Genomic DNA, 20,568 nt, shown 5'->3' on the forward strand with positions numbered 1-20,568 from the left:
TCCAACAGCTCTTCTACCTTGGTAATTCTGGGTTTCTGTAAATGGGAATAGTTTCTAACCTAATAGGACCGTGAGGACTGAATGAGTTGATATTTGTTAAGTGCTTGGAAACGTGCCTAGCACATGGTAAGCATTCAATATTTGTTTGTTAGCTATTATCCTGGAAGTTTAGAGGTATCTCTGTGTATCCGGGCAGGCTTCATCACTGGTTTGTCTCACAAAACGGGCCTGTACAACTTTAATTTTTTATTTTTCATAAAGGAATTCTCCCCATGAATTCAATAAAATTCACTGCAGAGGATTTTTTTAAAAGGCCACCAACAAATTTTTCTACCCCACCCCAAGCTCAGTTTCTGAGGTGAGCTTCCTATTAGGTACCTAGTTCTGGAAGTTTGCTCAGTGCCCCCACCCTTCCCAGAACCATGCTTTATGCTCTAACTTAAAGAGCTCATCAGTAAAGCAGAGTAGAAGGGTGGGCCTGTTTTCAGGAAATTTAGAGCATTTCTGGGCAACACCTCCTCCATTTGGGCACGCCTTCCTGGCCTTCTGAGGGCTCAGGGTGTGTCATCCGCTGGCCCATGTGGGGGAGGGAAGCCAACTGGAGGCTGGTCAGCTGGAGCCCCAGGAGTCCCAGCATGTGCTTGTCAGCCCTAGAGGCTGGTGCTGCCAGACCTCATCCTCTCCTCATCCACACTCTTGCAGCACTGACAGTGCAAAGGGCTCCTGTTTCTCCTTCCCTGAAAAGAACAAGGCAGAATGAAAAAAGACCCAGCACGGGCATCATGATTCCCTTAGTGCCAAGTGGGAGACTCTGGCCAAGACACAGCCTCAGTTTTCTATAAAAGGAGAAGCCAGATGGCTTCCAGAGCCCCTTTGGATTCTGGCCTTCCTCAAGTCTACAATCTCCAAAGAGCTGCTACCTCAGAGGGGCAATGGCAGTGATGATGCAAATCAGGGGGTGGGATAGAGAAGGCTTGGAATGGCAGAGAACATTCCAGAGAACTCCCAAGCCTAGCTGCAGCCAATGGGGAACTTCAGCAGCCTCTCCACTCCCAGCCAGCAGTCCAGCATTCCCAGGCTGCCACTGCCCGCACACTCCTTTCCCCATGCCTGGCCAGAGGGCCTCCGGCTCCATGGACAAACTGCTGTGCTCACAGCTCCTGGAAAGATTGACAAGAGTCCTGCATCTTTAAGAGGGGGCCAATGACCACCCACCTCAAGGGCACTTGTGAAATATGAATAAAGAAGTGTTTACACATAAAGTCTTCTGAAGTCTTAAGGGCTATCCCAAATGCAGTACCAGTCCTTTCAATCCAAGGACTTGATGAAGAAGACTAGACCCTACGATAAATAAATGGATGGTGGCTCAGAAACCTCAGCTTTGGTAGCTGCCATCTTGGACAGTATCCTACCTCAGGCAATAGAGCTCCCAAAGGAGTACAAACGAAGCCATCTCCTCGTTCCCTGGAGCAGGCCCCTCCCAGCCTGTGGAGATTTGGCTCAGTGCTCCTGGGTGTCACAATAAAAGGGGAGAAGGCCAGCCTCCCTGGATCCTCAAAACCTTAATCATCGGGGCGGGGGGGTGGGGTGGGGGGAGGGCGCCTGGGTGGCTCAGTCAGTTGAGCGTTTGACTCTTGATTTCGGTTCAGGTCATGATCTCAGGGGTTCATGAGTTCAAGCCCTGCATTAGACTCTGTGCGGACAGTGAGGAGGCTGCTTAGGATTCTCTCTGCCTCTCCAGCGCACATGCTCTCAAAATAAATAAATAAACTAAACAAAACGAAAAACCTTCAGCTAATCCCCTTTACCTGAGGGCTAATCCAAGGTCTGTTGCTCATCCCCAGCCCTCCTACAAAGGGAAAGGGGGTGGCCAGTGGCATATAAGTGATAACACTTAGAAGGGAGCCCCATTTTACAGTCTGAAAAACTAAAGCACAATTGTGTGTGTGTGTGTGTGGTGGGGGTGGGGTGGGGAATGAAACCAGGCTCCTAAACATCTCAGACCTGCCAAGGAATGAGGTTCCTGCCACCCAAGTGACCTGGTGTGAAGCAGGTACATCCTTGCAATAGCATCACGGGGGCAGGGTGATTTGACAAACTAATCAATTATTTACAGATTTCTAAGTCCCAACCTCATCCAGGTCAAACCATACCCCTCTCTGCACCTACTGTGGCCTAGCTGCTCTTTTCTCCACTGCTGACCAGCCTCCACTGGGGATGTACTGTGGGCTTGGGAGCACCCCAGAACAAACCCAAGTGAAAGTCTCTGCCCACCCCACACAGGTTTTCTTTTCGTAATCTGGCTGGTTGCAAATCCAAGCAGTAAGCTGTTGGAGGGCAGAGGAGTATGGTGGAAAGACCACTGACCTGGGCATCAGTGTGCTTGTGTCTGAAACACTGCATCCCTGCATGACCGCCTCAGTCAGTAGCTTCCCCGATGTGGGCCTGCTTTCGTCAGCAAAGTGCGTGGTGTGTGCAGACATATGCACGTGGTACGTGTGATTTCTGGACTGGGCTCAGTGCTCTCAGATCAACTCCAGGCGCCTGCAGGGGGCAGCGAAGGAGTGGAGGCTTCAGAGGCGGAAGAGCTGGAGTGTGTGCGCCTGCCAGCTCCTCAACCTCCATCATCCGGAAAATGTTCTTTTATTATCAAGGGCTGCTTTGAGGATTATAAGCAGTTAAGTGCCCTTGAAAGCCTATGTTTCTAAGTGGGGTGGGAGGGAGAATCCAGCTCATGAGATAGTATGATCCCATTTTTTAAAAAGGCTTGTGTGTGTGTGTGTGTGTATATATATATATATCATAAATATATGTATCACTCCATCAAAATATAGAAACGTGCTTTCCAATACAACAGTCGCTAGCCACATGTGGATACTAGCACTTGTTATGTGACTAGTCCAAATTGAAAAGTGTTTTGCGTGTAAAAGACCCACCAGACTTCAAAGACTTAGTACAAAGAATATGAAATAGTTCACTAATAATTTTTATGTTCATTGTATGTTGAAATGATAATCTCTTATTTTGGGTTATATCATTTAAATTGTCACCTGTCTTTACTTTTCTAGAAATAGGACTACTAAAAAATTTAAAATTATATATACAGCTTGTGTTGTATTTCTATTAGGCAACACTGGTCTTAAAGGATGTGGTTGCTTAGTAGTGTTTATGGTGGCTCGTGGACATTTTTCTACAATGAATTGGTGTTGCTTGAATAAGCTAAAAAGATTTTCCCTTTGAAAGAAATTAAAAGGCCCAACACATAATAGCAGTTCCCATCCCCTTTGGGAAGAGCCAGAGAGCCTCCCGGTGCCAGTAGAGGGCCGCCTCCCACCCCTCAATGGGCCCAGAGGCCATGCCTGAGAAACCACAAGGTCAGCAGGGCCCTTTCCAGCAGGCTGCACGTGGCCTGACAGAGCTGAAGAGGAACCTCTCTGGGGGAAGAGGGGCCAGGGCTCCTCTGCAAGATCAGAAGTTCCAGGGCCTGGCTCACACCCACTAAAGGTGGCCAGGGGGCAGAACTGGGAACTCCAGGCTGGGCCACTAGAGTCCCGAAGAGATTCTTGCTACCTGAAGATTTGTGTGGTCCTCCCTCTCCCAGAAACAGTTTTCCAGGTGAAGTATGTATACTTCTGTGGTCTGGAAGAACGCAAAGTCCGATGCTAAGTACTGCAGAACTGTGGAGTCAGTCTGCCATGGGCTGGAATCCTAGCTATGTATAAAACACTGCATGGCCTTAAGCAAATTACTGAACCTCTCTGAACTCTTCTGTTTTCTCATCTGTAAAACGAGGATTATAACTCCAGATCCCACAGCACTGTGGAAATGAACCTAGATAATGAATGAGATGGTGTGGTGGCTCACAAGTTTGATAATCATGTCAGGAGTGGAGAGTCTGGGGCAGTCTGGCTTGGCTCCCTGGCCCATCTGTCCTCAAGGCAAGCTACTTATGAGGCAGATTCTAGGACATCTGGCTAAGCCCAGGGACATGATAAAGGCACATCAGTGACAGACGAGCAAAGCATTCATAACCACAGGACCCAATCCCTTTTTACAAGTCAAGAAATGAAGGTCCAGCCAGAAGAAACAAGAGAGCAGGGCTGAAAACAGAACTTGGACCCACAGACTTTGCTCTGACCCCACCCTGAAGACCTTACCTGAAACAAGAAAGCCACTGCAGTTTCTGACAAGAAGTCGGAACAGAAAACTGTGACACTGAGAGCTCGTGTCGGGCTTGTTCCCCATCCCCAGGCCCTGCCACCCCTGCCCCAGAGCTCCTGATGGTGGCCCCATGCCATTCCCCCACACTCTCACTCCACCTCCACCCTGGGGCATGGAGCCTGAGACAGGCGTGGGGGTGGGTGGGGTGGGGAGCCGCCAAGCAAGGCAACACCAACACCCCTCCCGGCCCTGCGGCCCTGAAGCCCAGAGACCCAGAACCAGGGGAATGACCTCTGCCTGCCTCAGGCCATCCTCTTCTTATTAATGGGCACAATACAACAATAATTTGCCTTTTGGACAGACGAGAGGAAGTAAGAAACAGCAATCAGAAAACTTCCTCTTTAAAGTAGGCTAAGCTCAAAGGAAAACAGTAAAGTAAAAAAAAAAAAAAAAAAAAAAATCAGGCCCGGTCACCATGCCATCCTCCATGCCTTTCCACCTCTTCCCTGGACTTCTGTAGAAGTCTCCAAGCAGTCTCCCAGCTTCCGATCTGGCCTCTCCCTGCCCACGCACCGCCCCCCCCCCCCCATCAGTCCATTCTGCATAAAACAAAGTAACCCTCAGGCAGAAATTGTATCATGCTACCTCTCTCAATGCCTTCAGAACAGGATCCAAACTCCCTAAGCTGGCCTCCCAAGGCCTCTTGCTTCTGAGTTTTTGAGCCTCTCACCTGTCATCCACACAGGCCTCTTGGTCCTTTCCTTGGAGAACTCTGAACTCATTACCACCTAGTACTTGGCTGTTCCTCCAGGCAAGAATACCCACACCATGCTATCAATCCCATCTTGGCTCACTCACCCTTACAGGCATTCCCTGATGTGGAGTTTGAAGCTGTCCTCAGTCGCACATCCCCAACACTTCTCTAGCACACTGCCTTACTCTGTTTCTTTCACGGCCCTTACCGCTAACCAGAAGCTGCCATGTAGTATTAAAGATGGCTGCAAACTGACACTCCTCCCACTGAAAGGCCAGGCCCATGACCCCTTCTCTTCATTCCCAGCAGGATCCGTAACCTGTATCATCACGCCACGGTAAAAGTGACGTTGTGCTAGTGCTCAGGTCTGGGACCTCAGAATACTGACATCTACTTCCTGTCTCTTGGAAAGCTCTGTCTGGGAGCACAAGCCACTGCACAGTAAGTCCTACTGCTCTGAAACCAGCACATTGGAGAGGGCACCTGAGAGCCCTCCACTTCCAGCTAAACTCAGACTTCCAGCCATCCCTGCCTTGGTACCAAAAATGTTAGTGAAGCTTGGTGGGCCCTCCAGACCAGGACACCCACTACTCTAACACTGCCATACAGAAAAGAACCACCTGGCTGAGCCCTATCCTAATCCCAACCTACACACGAATCGAGGAACAAAATGGTTGTTTTTTTATGTTACCAAGTTTGGGGTGACTGGGTAGGCAGCAATAGATAGCAAGAACCACCCTGTTGGTTTACTATGTCTCCCCACTAGAATGTAAATTATGAAGGCAGCTCCCTTCTGTCTTGTTCCCATCAGTATTGCCCTGGTCTAATATTCAGTAGGTTACTCAAATAAACGTGTTAAATGAATGATTTTCACTTTGGTGGTAGCCAACTTAGTTCCTTTCACACAAAAGAAGGTTAGGCTCAAGCCCTAGTGTTTTTCTTGACTAGCCTGATGATTCTGAATACTCAGTCTCTTGAGATGGGCCAGCTTCTTTTCCACTGAGCCAGTTAATACTTTGATCCCAGCCTCCACCAGACTTTGGTTCTAAATCTCAGGGCCAGAGCAGGAGCTCTCAGTAACAGTAACCGGTGTAACCAGGTACGAGATGGCGAATCTTCTCAAGAACACTTCTGTCACCAGATGCGCCACTACTGTGGTTTTTTTTGGTATGTATTTTTTAAAGTTTATTCATTTATTTTGAGAGAGAGAGAATGAGAGAGCGCATGAGCAGGACGGGGGCAGAGAGAGAGAGAGGGAGAGAGAATCCCAAGCAGGCTCCACACACCATCAGTGCAGAGCCCTATGTGGGGCTCGAACTCACAAACCATGAGATCATGACCTGAGCTGAAGTCGGATGCTTAACTGACTGAGACACCAAGGCATCACCACTGTTTACACACTGCTATGAATACTCACAACCTTCTGGGGCAGCTCATCTTAGCCCAGCATTTTCCAGAAGCCTAAGGCAGAATGCCTCATGTCTAGGCAGAAAAATCCCACAGCCCTGGCCAAGCTCTCAGAATTAACACTAAAGCCGGTCCAATCAGGTGAGGGAAAGCAATTCCCTTTAGAGGAAATCTTTCTCAACACACTGTAGTCTTCATCTCCAAATTGATATATCGAACTTAACCCTAGCAGGAAAGGACCTTGAAAGGTCTTCAGGCTTAACCACTTTCATTTACAGAAGAGGAAAAGGAAATCCAAAGAGGTTCATCAGTAAGTTGCTCTAAGTGTTTTAGCAAGTAAGTGAGCCAAACAGCTGGGACTAGAAGGCTGGTCTCCAGTTTCCTGCCCAGAGTTCTCTATTCTACTCTATTCTACCCCTACACAGCGCTCACACCGAAAATGGTATGAGAAGCAGGCCTGCCTTGGTGAAGACTCTCTCCAGTGTCTCTGCCCCCAGCGAGAATTCAATGCACCAATGACACACCAATGATTCGAAGCCAGGATCTTTTTCCTTTTCCATCTGAGACCTAGTAACATCTGCCTGAGCCGCTCCCACACCTACACAGTGTTTGAGCTGGAAGAGACCTTAGAGATTGAGATTAGATTCCGTATCTATTTTACAGATGGAGGAAAGTGAAGGCTCAATGGGACCTAACATAAGCCAGTTTCCCCATCCCTTAGCCCTCAGACAGCTTTCTATCACTGCTCTGGAACATCAGGACACAATACCCAGTGGTGTCCTGGGTACAGAGCCCCCCTCTAGGGCCTCCAATTTCTGCCCTAGGCCTTAAAGTCTTCTCTACCTTCTCCTCTCAAACTCTTCTCCCATAAGGATGTTTTTCAATTTGCGGGCTGGACAGACTACTATTCTCTCTACTTTGTATGATGAAACATACAAAGTCCGGGCCCACAGGCTGCATGCTGGTGTCCTTGTCTAAAGTGGAGTAGGTACTGCCACTGGACAGCAGTCATAAAGGAACAAAGGTTCAGTATGGCTAGATCTTCTCATTTATTTCTAGAACAGCTTATTTTTTTGTTTAAGTTTTTTTATTTATTGGGCGGGGGGGGGGGGGGGGGGGGGAGGAGATGCAGGCTTGCCCGTGCACCAGCAGGGTAGGGGTGGAGAGAGAGGATCCCAAACAGGCTCTGCACTGTCAGCGCAGAGCACAGAGCCTGATTCGGGGCTTGACCTCACAAACTGTGAGATCATGACCTGAGCCAAAACCAACTGAGCCACCCAGGTGTCCCACAACAGCTTTACTGATATAATTCACATGCCATGTTATTCATCTATCTAAAGTACAAACAAAATTCAATGGGTTTTCTTTGTTTCTTTGCATGTGGAGTCTACTCTCTTAAAGAGAAGCTCCAAATTTCTAGGTTTCCAGATATATTTTCTTGATTTTAAAATATAGGTGATTAAACTTTTTAAAACACAAGACTAATCAAAACCTGTCAGTAGGCTGGATTGGGCCTGAGGACATAAGGTGAGGAATGCCCATTGGTGACTTCTGCCTTTCAGGAAGTAAGCCCCAAAATGACAGCCCCTGAATTGTCTACCCATGGATTTCAGGGCCTGACACCTATAAGTACTCAAAAACTTCTGAATGAACAATTCTGGGCAAGTACTTTTTGCAAATTTGCAGCTGCAGAGAGAGCCCTACAGCACATTACCATCCAACCTGTTTAAATATTATCACCACATCAAGAAACTCAGTACCTCCTATGGCAGCTGATTCCACATGGGGGCACTGCTGGAAGTTATTACTTGACCCTCTACCTCCCACCTGCCATCAGAGCTCTACCCATAGGGCCACAGGAAGTAGGTCTATTCAAATGCTGTATTTCAGAACCGCCAGCATTTCCACCCACCCCAAGCTTTGATTCTTTGGGAAAAATAATCCTAGCTCCTTCAACCATTCCCTCCTCACAGAAAGGTGCATGCATCCCAGTGAGCTGCCTCCTCTGTGTGTTCCTGATTTCCTGTCCCCCTCCCACATTCCCTAGCAGCAGCATCCGGCTTCGCACACCCAACTCTGCTCTCACCGCATCCAAACTCTACCCCTACACTCAGCTCCACCTCGGAGAAAAACTAAGCCAGGCTATTCCATGCACATAAATTGGTATCTCTTCCTCATGCTGCTGTTAATACATATACAGAGAACAGGAAAAGCAGAGGCCTCCACTCCCCCATTCACCCCTAAAGCTGGAGAAAGCCATCAAAGACAGAGTAGGCGGGATTTCACTGCAAACCACGAGTCCATTTTTTTGACATTCTACTGCTAGTGCATTCCTAAGCACCACAATGTGGGCTTCTTGCTACAGGATTATAACCCCCACTGACTCCTTGATCCCCCTCTACCAGAGTTGCCTGACACCCCAAGACAGGGTCTAAAGAGCTGGCTCTAAGAAATAGCATGGGCTGTCTTCCCATGTATGCTCAGGACCCAACAGAAGGGATCAAGGGGCAAAGGATCCAGGAAGACAGAGAGAGGCTGGCTTTGGCACCTGACTTCTGTTTCCAGAAGACAACTTAGGTCAAAACCAAGTCCTCAACACTCTCAAAACTATCACTTCTTATTATCTGCCAGGCTCCGGCTAAGCTCTCATGTTCACCTACCCCATTTCAGCAAAGACTCCAGCACATGAGGACTCCAGATATAACGCCACTGACTGAAGCCTAAAAGTTACCAACCTGTCTAAGGACACCCAGTTGCTAAGCGGCTGGGGCTAACGCAAACTGCGCTTGATGGACTCCCAAGGCTCCGTTCAACCACCCCATTCTACTTCTTCCTCCAGAGGTGGAGTGAAAACTGAACCAGAGTGGGAGCCAAGAGGCTTGGGTTCAAGTCTCTGCCTTTCTCTGAACTGTGATTTTGAGCAACTCCTACTTCCTTTCTAGGCCTGAGGTATACAGCCTGTAAACGAAGGGTTTAGATTCAATGACTTCTGGGGTCCCTTCCAGCTCTACATGCTCCTTCCTCTCACAAAAAAAGGAAAGGAAATCCCAGCCCCTGAGAGCACAGCAATGGGGACAGAGCTGACAACTGGACACTGGGCTGGGTGAGCATCCTCAGGGACTCACTACAGCAGCCTATCTGTGGGCAAATGCAGACCCACTACTCCCAGCACAAGTCTAAAAACAGCTGAATTAAGCTGAAGGGAGGTGCCTCTAAAGGAAAGAAACTTCGTGCATGTGGCTATCTGTGGAAAAGCCTGCAGAGTGGCTGACAGCAGGCGGCCTAAGCCTAGGAAGTCCTTCGGCACGGGCGCCTCCCCTGGTGGGGATGGGAGTTGCCACGCCACCTGCAAGCCTGTCCCCTGCCACTACTTCCAGCGCTTCCTCCTCTTTCTGCTTCTCCTGCTGCATCAGTGTCAAGCGGGCTGGTGGCTCTAAGCTCAAGCATGAGCTCAGCTTAGGCCAGTACATCAGAAACTGTGCTTCTTCCGACAACTGAGATGCATTCCAGTAGTGCGGCCTTCTAAAAGGTCAGAGAAATCCCATAAACTGGAGCTGCTTGCTCCCTACGCCTAAAGGATGACAGCTGATAATTGCCCAACAGTTAAGGAACGACTTGGGAATCTGCTCCCTTTTGTAATCTGGGAACCTTGCCCCAAAAGATCAGGCAGGAAACCCCAAACCATCTATTCTTAAGAGGTTCTCATGTGGCCAGAGTAATCTTTCAAAAAAGAATCTGACCATGCCACTCTCTCATTTAAAATCTTTGATGACTTTCCAGGGCGCCTGGGTGGCTCAGTTGGTTGAGCATCAGACTTTGTCTCAGGTCATGATCTCACAGCTGTGTGCGAGTCCCATGTCAGGCTCTGTGCCGACAGCTCAGAGCCTGGAGCCTGCTTGGGATTCTGTGTCTCTGTCTCTCTCTGCACCTCTCATGCTTGTGCTTGCTCTCTCAAAAATAAACAGTAAAAAAATAAAAATAAACTGTTCTCTGGTTCCTATAAAAAATAAAACAGGGGCGCCTGGGTGGCGCAGTCGGTTAAGTGTCCGACTTCAGCCAGGTCACGATCTCACGGTCCGTGAGTTCGAGCCCCGCGTCAGGCTCTGGGCTGATGGCTCAGAGCCTGGAGCCTGTTTCCGATTCTGTGTCTCCCTCTCTCTCTGCCCCTCCCCCGTTCATGCTCTGTCTCTCTCTGTCCCAAAAATAAATAAACGTTGAAAAAAAAAATTTTTTTTTTAAATAAAACAAAAATTTAATGGCTTTCCACTGCCTTCCAGTTAAAATCACAATTTATCTAAATCATCTACAGTACAGCCACAGGGAATTTACTCAATTCCCTGAACCCCAGGGCCTTTGCTCCACCAGGAATGAGCTTTCTTTCTAGTCTTTTTCTCAAATAACTCCTATCTATCCTTCCCATTTCAAGCGATTTAGCCACTGCTTCCTCCAGAAAGAATTCTCTGACCTTGATTGACTTGGGTGCCCCTGCTACACTCCCAGAGAATCTCACCACCTTCTTACACAGCACCTTCCATACTGGATTGTGAGTGCATGTGCTTCTCTCCCAGCACATATTTGTTATTCACCACAGCATCTTCTCTACCAAACTCAAAATGTGCTGTGAGGCTGTCAAAGTAAGAGATTCATCCATTCATTCACTAATTAAATGTTCCCTGAGCTGCCTACTATGTGCCAGTCATGTTGTAAACGCAGGGATAAGCAGTAGCCAAATATCCAAGTCCCTGACTCAATGGTGATTAAGGGTTTAAAAAGAAAAACGAAGCAGGGTAGGAAGGATGGGGATAGAGAGTACGGGATGGAGGCCTGCTGTTTTATACAGGGTGGTCTGGGAAGGCCTCTCCATCATAGTGTTACTTGAACAGGAACCTGAAAAGAGTGACGGTGGGAGCCATGTGGCTGAGGAAAGAGCATTCCAGAACTAAAGCCCTAAAGCAGAGAGTACACAACCTACTCTAGGAAAAGCAAGGTGCAATGCTGTTGGAAGGGAAAAGTGGCAAAAGATAAGGTTAGAGCACTGGGTGGGGGGGGGGGTGGAGATGGGTGGTGTGGGAAGCCACATCAAGTGGAGTCTGAGAGGATGAACTCAAAGGACTTGGAATTTTATTCCACGATGAGAAGCCATGAGAGGATCTTGAGCAAGAGTGACAGGAGACCAGGTAGGAGACCACTGCAGCAATCTAGGTGAGAAGCAATGTCGTATGGATCAGGCTCACAAAAAAAGAGGTGGTAAGAAGTGTTTAGCTATGGATCCAGTTTTTAGGAGCCAAAAGGATGTACTGGTAAATTAAACAGGTGGCAAGGATGACCCCAAGACTCTCAATCCTAGCAATTAGGAGGATAGTTCCATACTAACTTCTGAATCTCACTTTCCTCATCTGTGAAGCTGGGATAAAAAGATAACCTGTTTGGCAGATGACATGGGCTAGAACATGTCAGGTACCCAGTAAGTGGGGACTATGGTATCACTATTAACGATCTTGCGATCACCAGGAGCTTAACTAAGCCGGTGAAAAGGAGAGCAAAAACCATATAGAGCCCAGGTGGACCATTCATCCAGAAGATTCCTGGCTATGGGGGGACTTCAGTTCCTCTGAGAGGGGTGCAACTTCATTTTCAAGTACAGAAGAGAAAAGCCTACCTTGAATTACTGGAATGCATGTCTGGAGGGTAAGGTGGTTACCACAAGTACGGAGGGTTATTACAAAGTGCCCTATAAACAGGACCTCTGATGGAGGGGCTCATCTGGGTTTACTAACAGTACCTCATACTGAGATGGAGAAGCCCCTCACTACATGTGACAGATTTAGATGGCTGGCTTTACAAAATTCATCAATAAAGACCCACGCTCCTCACACCTATACCTACAGCTTTGCCAGTCCAGAGGTACAGCCAACAGAAAGGTAACAAGTCAAGAACGTCCCTGGAATTCTCAGAAAATCCCTCAGGGAGACACCCTAGGCTATCTGCCACAAGTCGGCCAAATGGCCCTGGTAACTTCTGCAAACAGTGTTACTTGAAAATTAAGCTACCTCCTGATTATCCATACTCAGTTAGGAAAGTCACGAATAACTCCTCAGATGAGGTCACTGAAACCACTGTACACGTATCTGGCTTTGGAATGCATCTTCTGGAACATAAATCGCTTACACCTGTGTGGGACATTTTATCTAATAAACAAGGCTACCCCATACTTGTATTAATTTGATCCTCGAAACAACCTCAGTACAGAGATTAGTCCCATTCTGTGTGTAAGAAAAACAGAGGTTAGGCAAGCTAAGGTCACCAAGTGAGAGAAGACACAGGGACTCTGCCCCTATTCAGATTTAAATCACCTCTCCCTCTGCTCCTTCACCTGGCTCTTTCCTATGCTTTCATTAGCCAGGTGTCAAAACTTACTTCCTTTCATGAACCCCCAGCAAGGTAAGGCCATCCTCTCTCCTGACCACTATGTCAGGTAACTCTGGACTAGCCAGGGGTGTTTGTGAGCCCAGACTAAGCCCTCTTGAGGCCCCAGCACCCTAATTACCCACTTTGTGAGCTTGTCTTGGATTTTGCAAACAGGGGCACTCCCATCTGCCGAGCTCTCCATTTTAAAGAGGTTTTTGTGGTTTCAGGCCCGCTCCTCCTCCTCTCCCTGCCGGCCTCCCTTTGGGAGGGAGTGAGTGCTGAGTAACAGCTCTAAAATGCTTACTCTAGCCTAGGTCCCACAGCAGTCAGTGGGTGGGTCAGCCAAGAGACTCCACCCCTCAGGAGATCTAGGGGTCAGACTGCAGAGACCAACCCTAGCCTGACCAGGGAAAGGTCTCCTTCCCCAGGCAGGCACTCACTGCCCAGAGAAGTATACAACTCAACTCCCCACCCCCTACCTCCCCTTCAGAGGGTCCTAACTGTGTGCTTTCTTTAGAAGAGAAAGAAATTTGAACTGCAGGAAAACAGCTTTAAACCCTCATTTATGGAGGCTAACCTAGCAGTTCTTAGCCAAGGGTGCACAATATAAACAGTTATGGAGCTCATCACCCCTGACCAGTAATTCCTTAATAGTCATCAGATTTCCTCAGTTGTCACCAAAGTATCTTCTTGAAACTGTTTCAAATCAGAATCCACACAATGCATCTAACTGATGTCTCAAGTCTTTTTGTCTGTTAACAGTTCCCTTTTTAAAAAATGTCATTTATTGGTTGTTTGTCCTGTAGAATCGCTCACGTTCAAAAATTAGATAACTGCTACCTCGTGGTCAATCTGTTCCTCTACATCTACACATCTACGGTTTTATTGGGTTGGGTTCAGTTCTTTGGTGGGGGGAGATTTTCATAAGCAGTGCTGTGTGCTTCCTAATAGTGTACTACAAGGCACATAACGTCTGCTTGCTCCGCAGTGTCTGATATGCACCCCAAGTGATCCACTGAGGTTCGTGAAGCCAGAAGAGTCTAGCCCTCTCAGGACTTGGATTCAAAACTGGAGTTCTTAACCACCACGACAGACATACACGTACACATACAAAAAGCTCTCTTTCGGTTTCTTTCTTTCATGCGAAAGGAGTTCTTGAAAGAAAGTTTTTATGATACTAAAAATACTGTGAAGACATTTAGACCTAATCAGATTCCCTCATTTTTAGATGAAGAAACAGAGGCAGAGAAAGCATGGGGGTGGCTGGTATCCACAAGGCTGGTCACCAGCAGAATCAGAAGTGGAACAAGCATGCTTAATAATGGTCATCACTTATTATAAAAAGTATTAAATGCGGGGCGCCTGGGTGGCACAGTCGGTTAAGCGTCCGACTTCAGCCAGGTCACGATCTCGCGGTCGGCGAGTTCGAGCCCCGCGTCAGGCTCTGGGCTGATGGCTCAGAGCCTGGAGCCTGTTTCCGATTCTGTGTCTCCCTCTCTCTCTGCCCCTCCCCCGTTCATGCTCTGTCTCTCTCTGTCCCAAAAAAATAAATAAACGTTGAAAAAAAAATTTTTTTTAAAAATAAAAAAATTAAAAAGAAAAGTATTAAATAGCAGTTACTGGATAGGCAACACTTATTAGATGGTCTGTGCCTGGCATCATACTAAGGGCTTTATAAACGTTATCTTCCTTAATTCTCAAAACTCTTTGAAATAGTTAATTATCAATATTCTCATTTTGAGAATGAGAAAATAGTGGCTCAGAGAGGCTGAGTAATTCACCCAAGATTGCACAGCAAGTTAGAGGCAAAGCTCAATATATACAAATATCAAATCATGATGTTGCATACTGGAAACCAATATGTCCATTATACCTCAATTTAAAAAAAAACAGCAGCAGCTGCAGCAAAACAGGTAAAGCTGGGACTCAAAATCGCAGACTGTACGATTCCAAGGCAGAGAGAGCTCGTGCTTCCTCCCAGTCCACTTCTCAAGGTGGGGAGGGAAGAGGCCAAGGTCTGGAGGAGCTCTGATGCTATGCTGAAAACTGATACTCCAGATCCACAGAGATGCCCCACCCTAGTGCAACTAGGAGGGATCTGGGAAAGGGCCTAAACCTAGGAAGAAAAGTAAAGAAAGAGAGTAGAGGTTTATTTGGGGCCAGCTCGGTGGGGTACAGAATCCCTGGGGTTGCCCTGGGTTAGCTGGGATTGTAAGTCTTCTTTATTTTGTGCCATCAGTTAGCTGCACTTCAAAGGAACACACACAAAAAAGTGATGCCCAGAACATAAATACTCAAGGCTGAGACTCTGCCTAGGCTTTCCTTTACAGTCAAGAAAAAGACCACAGCACTGCTTAATTTTCTTATGACATGGAGATGAAGGTGCCACACAACCAACCCACTGATTCCCCCTGCTGGGGTGGGTAGAAGCTTGTGGTGATGACACGTTCAAGTCTCAACCCACTGCACATGCATTAGCCACAGCAAACTTTTAGTTCAGTTATAGCCTCTCCCCACTGCCCCAAGAGCACATGGGCACTCTCCCAAAGGTAGCTTTTAACGAAAGGCAAATAAACAAATTAAAATTTATTTTTAAAACATGCATCATACCACATTCCAGAGCAAAAAGAGCCAATTCTTTGGGTCAGCAACCTTTAAGATTATCCATAATATGCCCTTTGTGTCTGCGGATAAGCAAAACTCCATTTTAAGGAGATGGGTCCTATGTATTTCACAGACTAGTGACACAATACCAGAAAAGGAAAGTACTGCATTGTCCACTGCCCTTATCTTACAGGTGGAAAAAAACGGAGACCCAGAAAAAGTCCTGGAAAGCCCCATAGTCTCCCAGTCTCCCAGGCACTGGGCTACCACCACAGTGAATGATCACAACCCCAGGAAGCAAATAAATCATAATTTAATCCCTCTTATACAAATGGAGCTCAGACACATAATGGCTAAGCAACTTGCCAAGGAGGCACAACTACCAAGTGGTAGAGCTGACATTTGAGCCAATGCAGTTTTAACCCCAGAACCTTTGCTATGCATGTATCATTTCCCATCCTGCTTCTCTCATACTCAAAATTGAGTTGTGGCTAGAAGGAAAAAATTTTAAACGACTTCAAAATATTCTAGGGGAAGGAAATACAAAGAGCCAAAATGCAAATCCTGACTTGAAAACTACAAATGTAAGATGTGGAAGCTTAAACCAGAATAGAAAACAGCACAAGAAAGGGGGATATTGAAAAACATCTTTTATTACTAGTTACTGCATGTGTCCCTTAAAGAACTAAAACACTAGCATCTGAGCCAAAAGGAGGGCTAAAAATAGGCATTTGCAGCAAGCTTTGGAAGCTTTTAGCTTTGCTTATGAGGCACTCATTTCTGTAGACTCCCAAAAACATATGCATCACAGAACACACAATTTCCCAAGACCACACTGTGCACTGGTGTCACATTTAAACCTGTCCAAGCTGCAAATAATATCAGGGCTGAAAAAATGGCCTTAGCAATCCATGTGGACTCCAAAGAAAGGGCCACCATCTAACCTTATCAGACAATTCAGTCACAAAATTCTCCCTCAAAAAGCACCCAAGCCCTAACAACAGAGAAGCTACTGAATTAATTGAGAGTTAGTCTGTCAAAGACTAGTCCAAAGGTTCAAAAACAGATGAGTAGACAAAACACTTTCTTGCCTTATGATTCCAGAAAAACAAGAACAGAACAAAACTCCCAGACTCAGAATTTTGCTTTGGGCATTTAAAGCAAGTTGGCTTCTCCACTCCAAGGAAAGGCAAGATGCCAGCCAAGCTGTCTTCTTCCCACGATCAATAACCCCAGTGACGCACCCTATCAAGGGCCCCTGCACTTGCACAAAATGCCAGCTCAGGCACCCAATACCACCTGATGTCATGGCTGATTTAAAACCCACAAGGCAGGTTCACCATTAGCTAAGCAGCAGCAGCCAGGGTGAGTAGCCCCATTTAAACTTCTGAAGAGTGCTCTCTCCTGGGGATGATTATACCCCTTTGAGTTTAAAGAGGGGGGAAGGACCAAAGACTGTCTTAAAAGTTGCCTTCCCTCCCACTGTGGGTGGATCGGGAGGGATATGCAAGAAAATGGGAGGTTTCAGCACTGCCCTTTGCATAAGAGGGTTCTGGAAGGGAAAGGGGGGAAGGGGAGAGGGCAGAAGGAAGAGAACACAGTTTGAGGTACTATTAGTAAACCTCAAATGTCCCCTCCTCCAAATGAAGCAACCTTAAAAGAAATAAAATTGCAACATGACATTTTCAGAATTGGCTGCTCTGGTTTCCCTAGGACTAAGGGTGATTCTAATCCCTTGAATGTGAAGGCATTAATCTCCTTCAACTTTCCCCATTTTGATGGTTTAAACCAGTCAGCTTCAACCAGCGACTACAGAAGAGGAACACTGAAAAAGCAGTAACGCTACGGCCACAGGCCGTCATTATACTACAAGCGGGTTTGGACACTGGTCCACTTCAACAGGACCCAAAACAGATCCGCTGTGCCGCTCTATGCGCCGGCAAAGGGAGGCGGTAGGGCGCGCCCCCCACCCAAGCCGACGATGAGTCTCGGCAAAGGGAGGCCCAGACGAGCCTCCAAATTCTGCACCGCCTCCCCGCCCCCCCCCTCCCCACGCTGACACGGCTCCGCCGGGATCTCCCAAGTGGCCGGGTCCTTAGGACCGAAAATCCGAGCGGGGAGAGGGAGGGCGCGGGGAGCGCCGGCCGGCAGTCACATGCCGCTCCCCGCGCGGGGAGGCACCACGTTGTCCCGGCTGCGGAGGAATGCCGGGAAGGGGGGCCGCGCACTCACACTCGCGCACACGCACAGTCCGGGCCGCGCCGCGCCGCCGGCCCGCACCCGCCTTCCACCCCCAGCGCGGCGGCGGGCGCCGAACGCACAGGCCCAGCGGCCGCGAGCAGTCCGCGGGCCGGCGGCGCGGCGCATGGCGCCCAACTGTCACCCGCCCGCCCAGCCCGGCCACTCCCTCCCCCGTCGCCACACGCCCCTCGTGTCGCCGCATGCCCCTTTCCTCGCCTCACATTTTCCGCCAGCCCCTAACTGGATCCCCGCACACTCGCCATCCGGCTCCCTCTCGAGGCGGAAGGTCCCCGGGATCGGGAAGGGAAACCACCGAATTCAATGACACGTTGGGTTTCCTCTTCTCATCATTCTCCCCGTAACCGACCCCTCAACCCGTCACCAATGGCGATTCTACCGCCTATAATCGTCTACCAGAGAACAAAACTTGTTAACTTTTAAATCCCGAATCCGTGTGGTCGGTATCAACTCATCACCCGGCGCTTCGCTGCCCATGACATATGCTCATTAAACATTTACAACATGGGGACGATCGCAACGCTACCAAAACGGGGAGCATGGGGCGGGGTGGGAAAAGGGGCTTCCCAAAAAGGGGTTAGGCTAGAAACCGTCCTCGACACCCAACACGCGGAGGGAGGGGGGTAGGTGGGCCCTTTTCACCGAAACCAGCGCCCACCCTCTCCTGGCGAGGTAGGCCCGGACCACGCCGTTGCCCACTAACCGCTGAGGCCCAAGCGGTGGCCGCGGGCTCCCGAGGGCTGGGCCCTCCGGCAGGGGCAGCTTCCCGAGTATGTCGGGAAGGAGGGCACGGCGACCGAAGAGGCAATTAAAAAAAAAAATCCCGAGTCACCACTACCAGTGGCGGACCCCCGGGCCCTGAAGGCCGCTGGGGGAGGGGACGCCCAAGTCTCCGGAAGAGGTCCCTGGACCCAGGATAGCAAACAGGGAGACCCACCTGGAGGGGACTGTCCGTTCACCGTGGCCAGGACCGGCGGCAGCGCGTTCTTAGTCCACGGGTTCACCTTGGGCGGAGGGGCCTCCACGAAGTCACGGCGCCCGGCGCCCGCGGCTCCGACCGCTCCTCCGCCTGCTCCCGGCTCGCCGCCGCCGCCCTCCTCCCCGTCGCTGACGGCCAGGCCCTCGGCGCCGGGTGGCTGCGGCGGCCGCGGGCTCTCGCGCTCCAGCTGCCCGGTGCCCTCCTTGTGTGGCTTGGCGCAGGGCGGCCGAGATCTCCGGGCGCCGCCGTCCGGCTCCCCCCCGCCGACGTCGTTCGCCCCGGGTTCGCCCTTGCCCTCGGGCGGCGGCGGCGGCGGCTTCTTCCTCACTAGACCCCCGTGCTCTTCGGCCTGCAAGAGCGGGGCGCCCCCCGGCAGCAGCGGCTCCACCTGAGTGGCCATCTGCGCGCCCGCCCCCCCGGAGAAGCCGGGCGCGCCCGAGGCTGCCTCCCCCGCCTCGAACTTGGCTTTCAGGGCACCCGCGACGCCTTCCTCCGGGGCGCTGGGCCCCAGTCCCTGCGGAGAAGGGTCGGGGTTCACGCTAGGCGCGGCCCCCCTCACGGTCGGATGCAGCCGCCGTAGATCCGAGGCCCACTGGCGGGGCGGGGGGGGGGGAGGAAGGCCCCCCACTCTGCGGTCCAGGCCTCCTCGGCGCGCGTCCCCCCCCGCCCGTTCCTCGCAGGGCGCCCCCACCCCGAGCCCGGCAGGCTTCTCGTCCCGTCCCTCCCTCCCCCCCGCCGCCGGGGCGGCCCGGGCTTCCCGGCTCGGGGGCTGCAGCAATATGGACGGACGGGGGAGAGGCGCGGCGAGCCGAGGCGACCACGCGATCCGCGGCAGGCGGCGGGCGGGCGCGCGCCTCGCGACGCGGCGGGCGAGGGGAGGGGACGGCGCCGCGGGGACGCGCCCGCCGAGGCCGGCCCTCGGCGACGGGCGGGCGGGCGAAGGCGGCGGGAGCGCGCGCGCACACAGCCTCGCGGCCCCGCCCCTCACCCCGCCCCTAGCTTCTGACTCCTCGGAGCACCTCCCGGGCTGGGGGGTGAGGGGTGCTCCGACCGGACGGGGGCGAGCACGTGCCTGATGCAATTCGGGAGGGAGGGCATTGAGGGGGGCAGAAGAGGTGGGTGGGGGAAGAGGGGGAGGTGTCTTAAAGGGCCAGCACGTCAGAGCGTTCGCAGGTGGAGCACATGGGAACGGGCCACGCGGCCGACCCGGCCTGCTCGCGCTCTTTAGGCTAAGTGCACCGAATTCGGGAGAAGGAGCCATTAATGTCATCCCGGATTTACAGAGTGAAGGAGAGAGGTGCCCATCCACTTCGAGGACGCGCCGACGCCGCCAGCTGCCTGGCGCCCCGCGGGCCTGGCCCCTCCGGGCCCGCCCGGGTGACCTTGGGCGAGTCGCCCTCACCTCTCCGGGCCGTACTGAGCTCCTCCCCGCGGCCCCGGACGGCCAGGACACTGCCCGGAGTTCGGTTCGACGCCCGGCCCCGAAGGCAGGCCCTTAACCCACGGGGACAAGAGTGCCGACGAAGTGGGAACGGAATTACCAACCCCCAACCTGGCCAGGCCCCCGAAACCGAATATTCATGGGCAGGAAATGTTTTTTTTTCTAAAGAATTGCTTAGGGCGGAGTTGAACCAACGTGATTGGGACTCAGATACCTGAGATTTTATCCTGGCCCTGGCCCTGCCCCTTACCAACTCTGCAGCAGTCATTTCCTCAGTGGACCTCAGTTTCTCTATTGTAAAACGAACCAATGGTAAATGACAGTGATTTCAAACTTCAATGCACATTCAATAAATATTTACTAACCTCGTACTGTGAGAGCCTGAAGGGTTCTAGGAAAGGGAGTTTGGCAATCAGGCGAACAAGGTCTCTATCCTGGAATTTACACTCCGAGGTGGAGAAAGACAATAAACAGTGATAAATGCTTGTTTCCTTTCTATGAAGACAATAACTACTACAGTGGTTGGTTAACCTGATCAGCTACTTCAGTATGGAT

General features: G+C 50.4%; 1 protein-coding gene across 4 annotated transcripts in view; it reads right to left on the bottom strand.

Annotated features, from left to right (window-relative positions):
• The window catches only part of LARP1 (La ribonucleoprotein 1, translational regulator), a 57,191-nt gene extending 37,904 nt beyond the window's left edge, over positions 1–19,287 (bottom strand). For all 4 annotated transcript variants that reach the window (XM_043597646.1, XM_043597640.1, XM_043597629.1 and 1 more), the window contains exon 1: positions 18,531–19,287. In XM_043597646.1, the coding sequence (XP_043453581.1) occupies positions 18,531–18,972 (442 nt within the window). In that variant the 5' untranslated portion in view covers positions 18,973–19,287. The remainder of the gene's footprint in view (positions 1–18,530) is intronic.
• Between the last annotated feature and the right edge of the window lie 1,281 nt (positions 19,288–20,568).

Source organism: Prionailurus bengalensis, chromosome A1 (genome assembly GCF_016509475.1).
Source record: "Prionailurus bengalensis isolate Pbe53 chromosome A1, Fcat_Pben_1.1_paternal_pri, whole genome shotgun sequence".
In the NCBI taxonomy this organism is placed as follows: domain Eukaryota; kingdom Metazoa; phylum Chordata; class Mammalia; order Carnivora; family Felidae; genus Prionailurus; species Prionailurus bengalensis.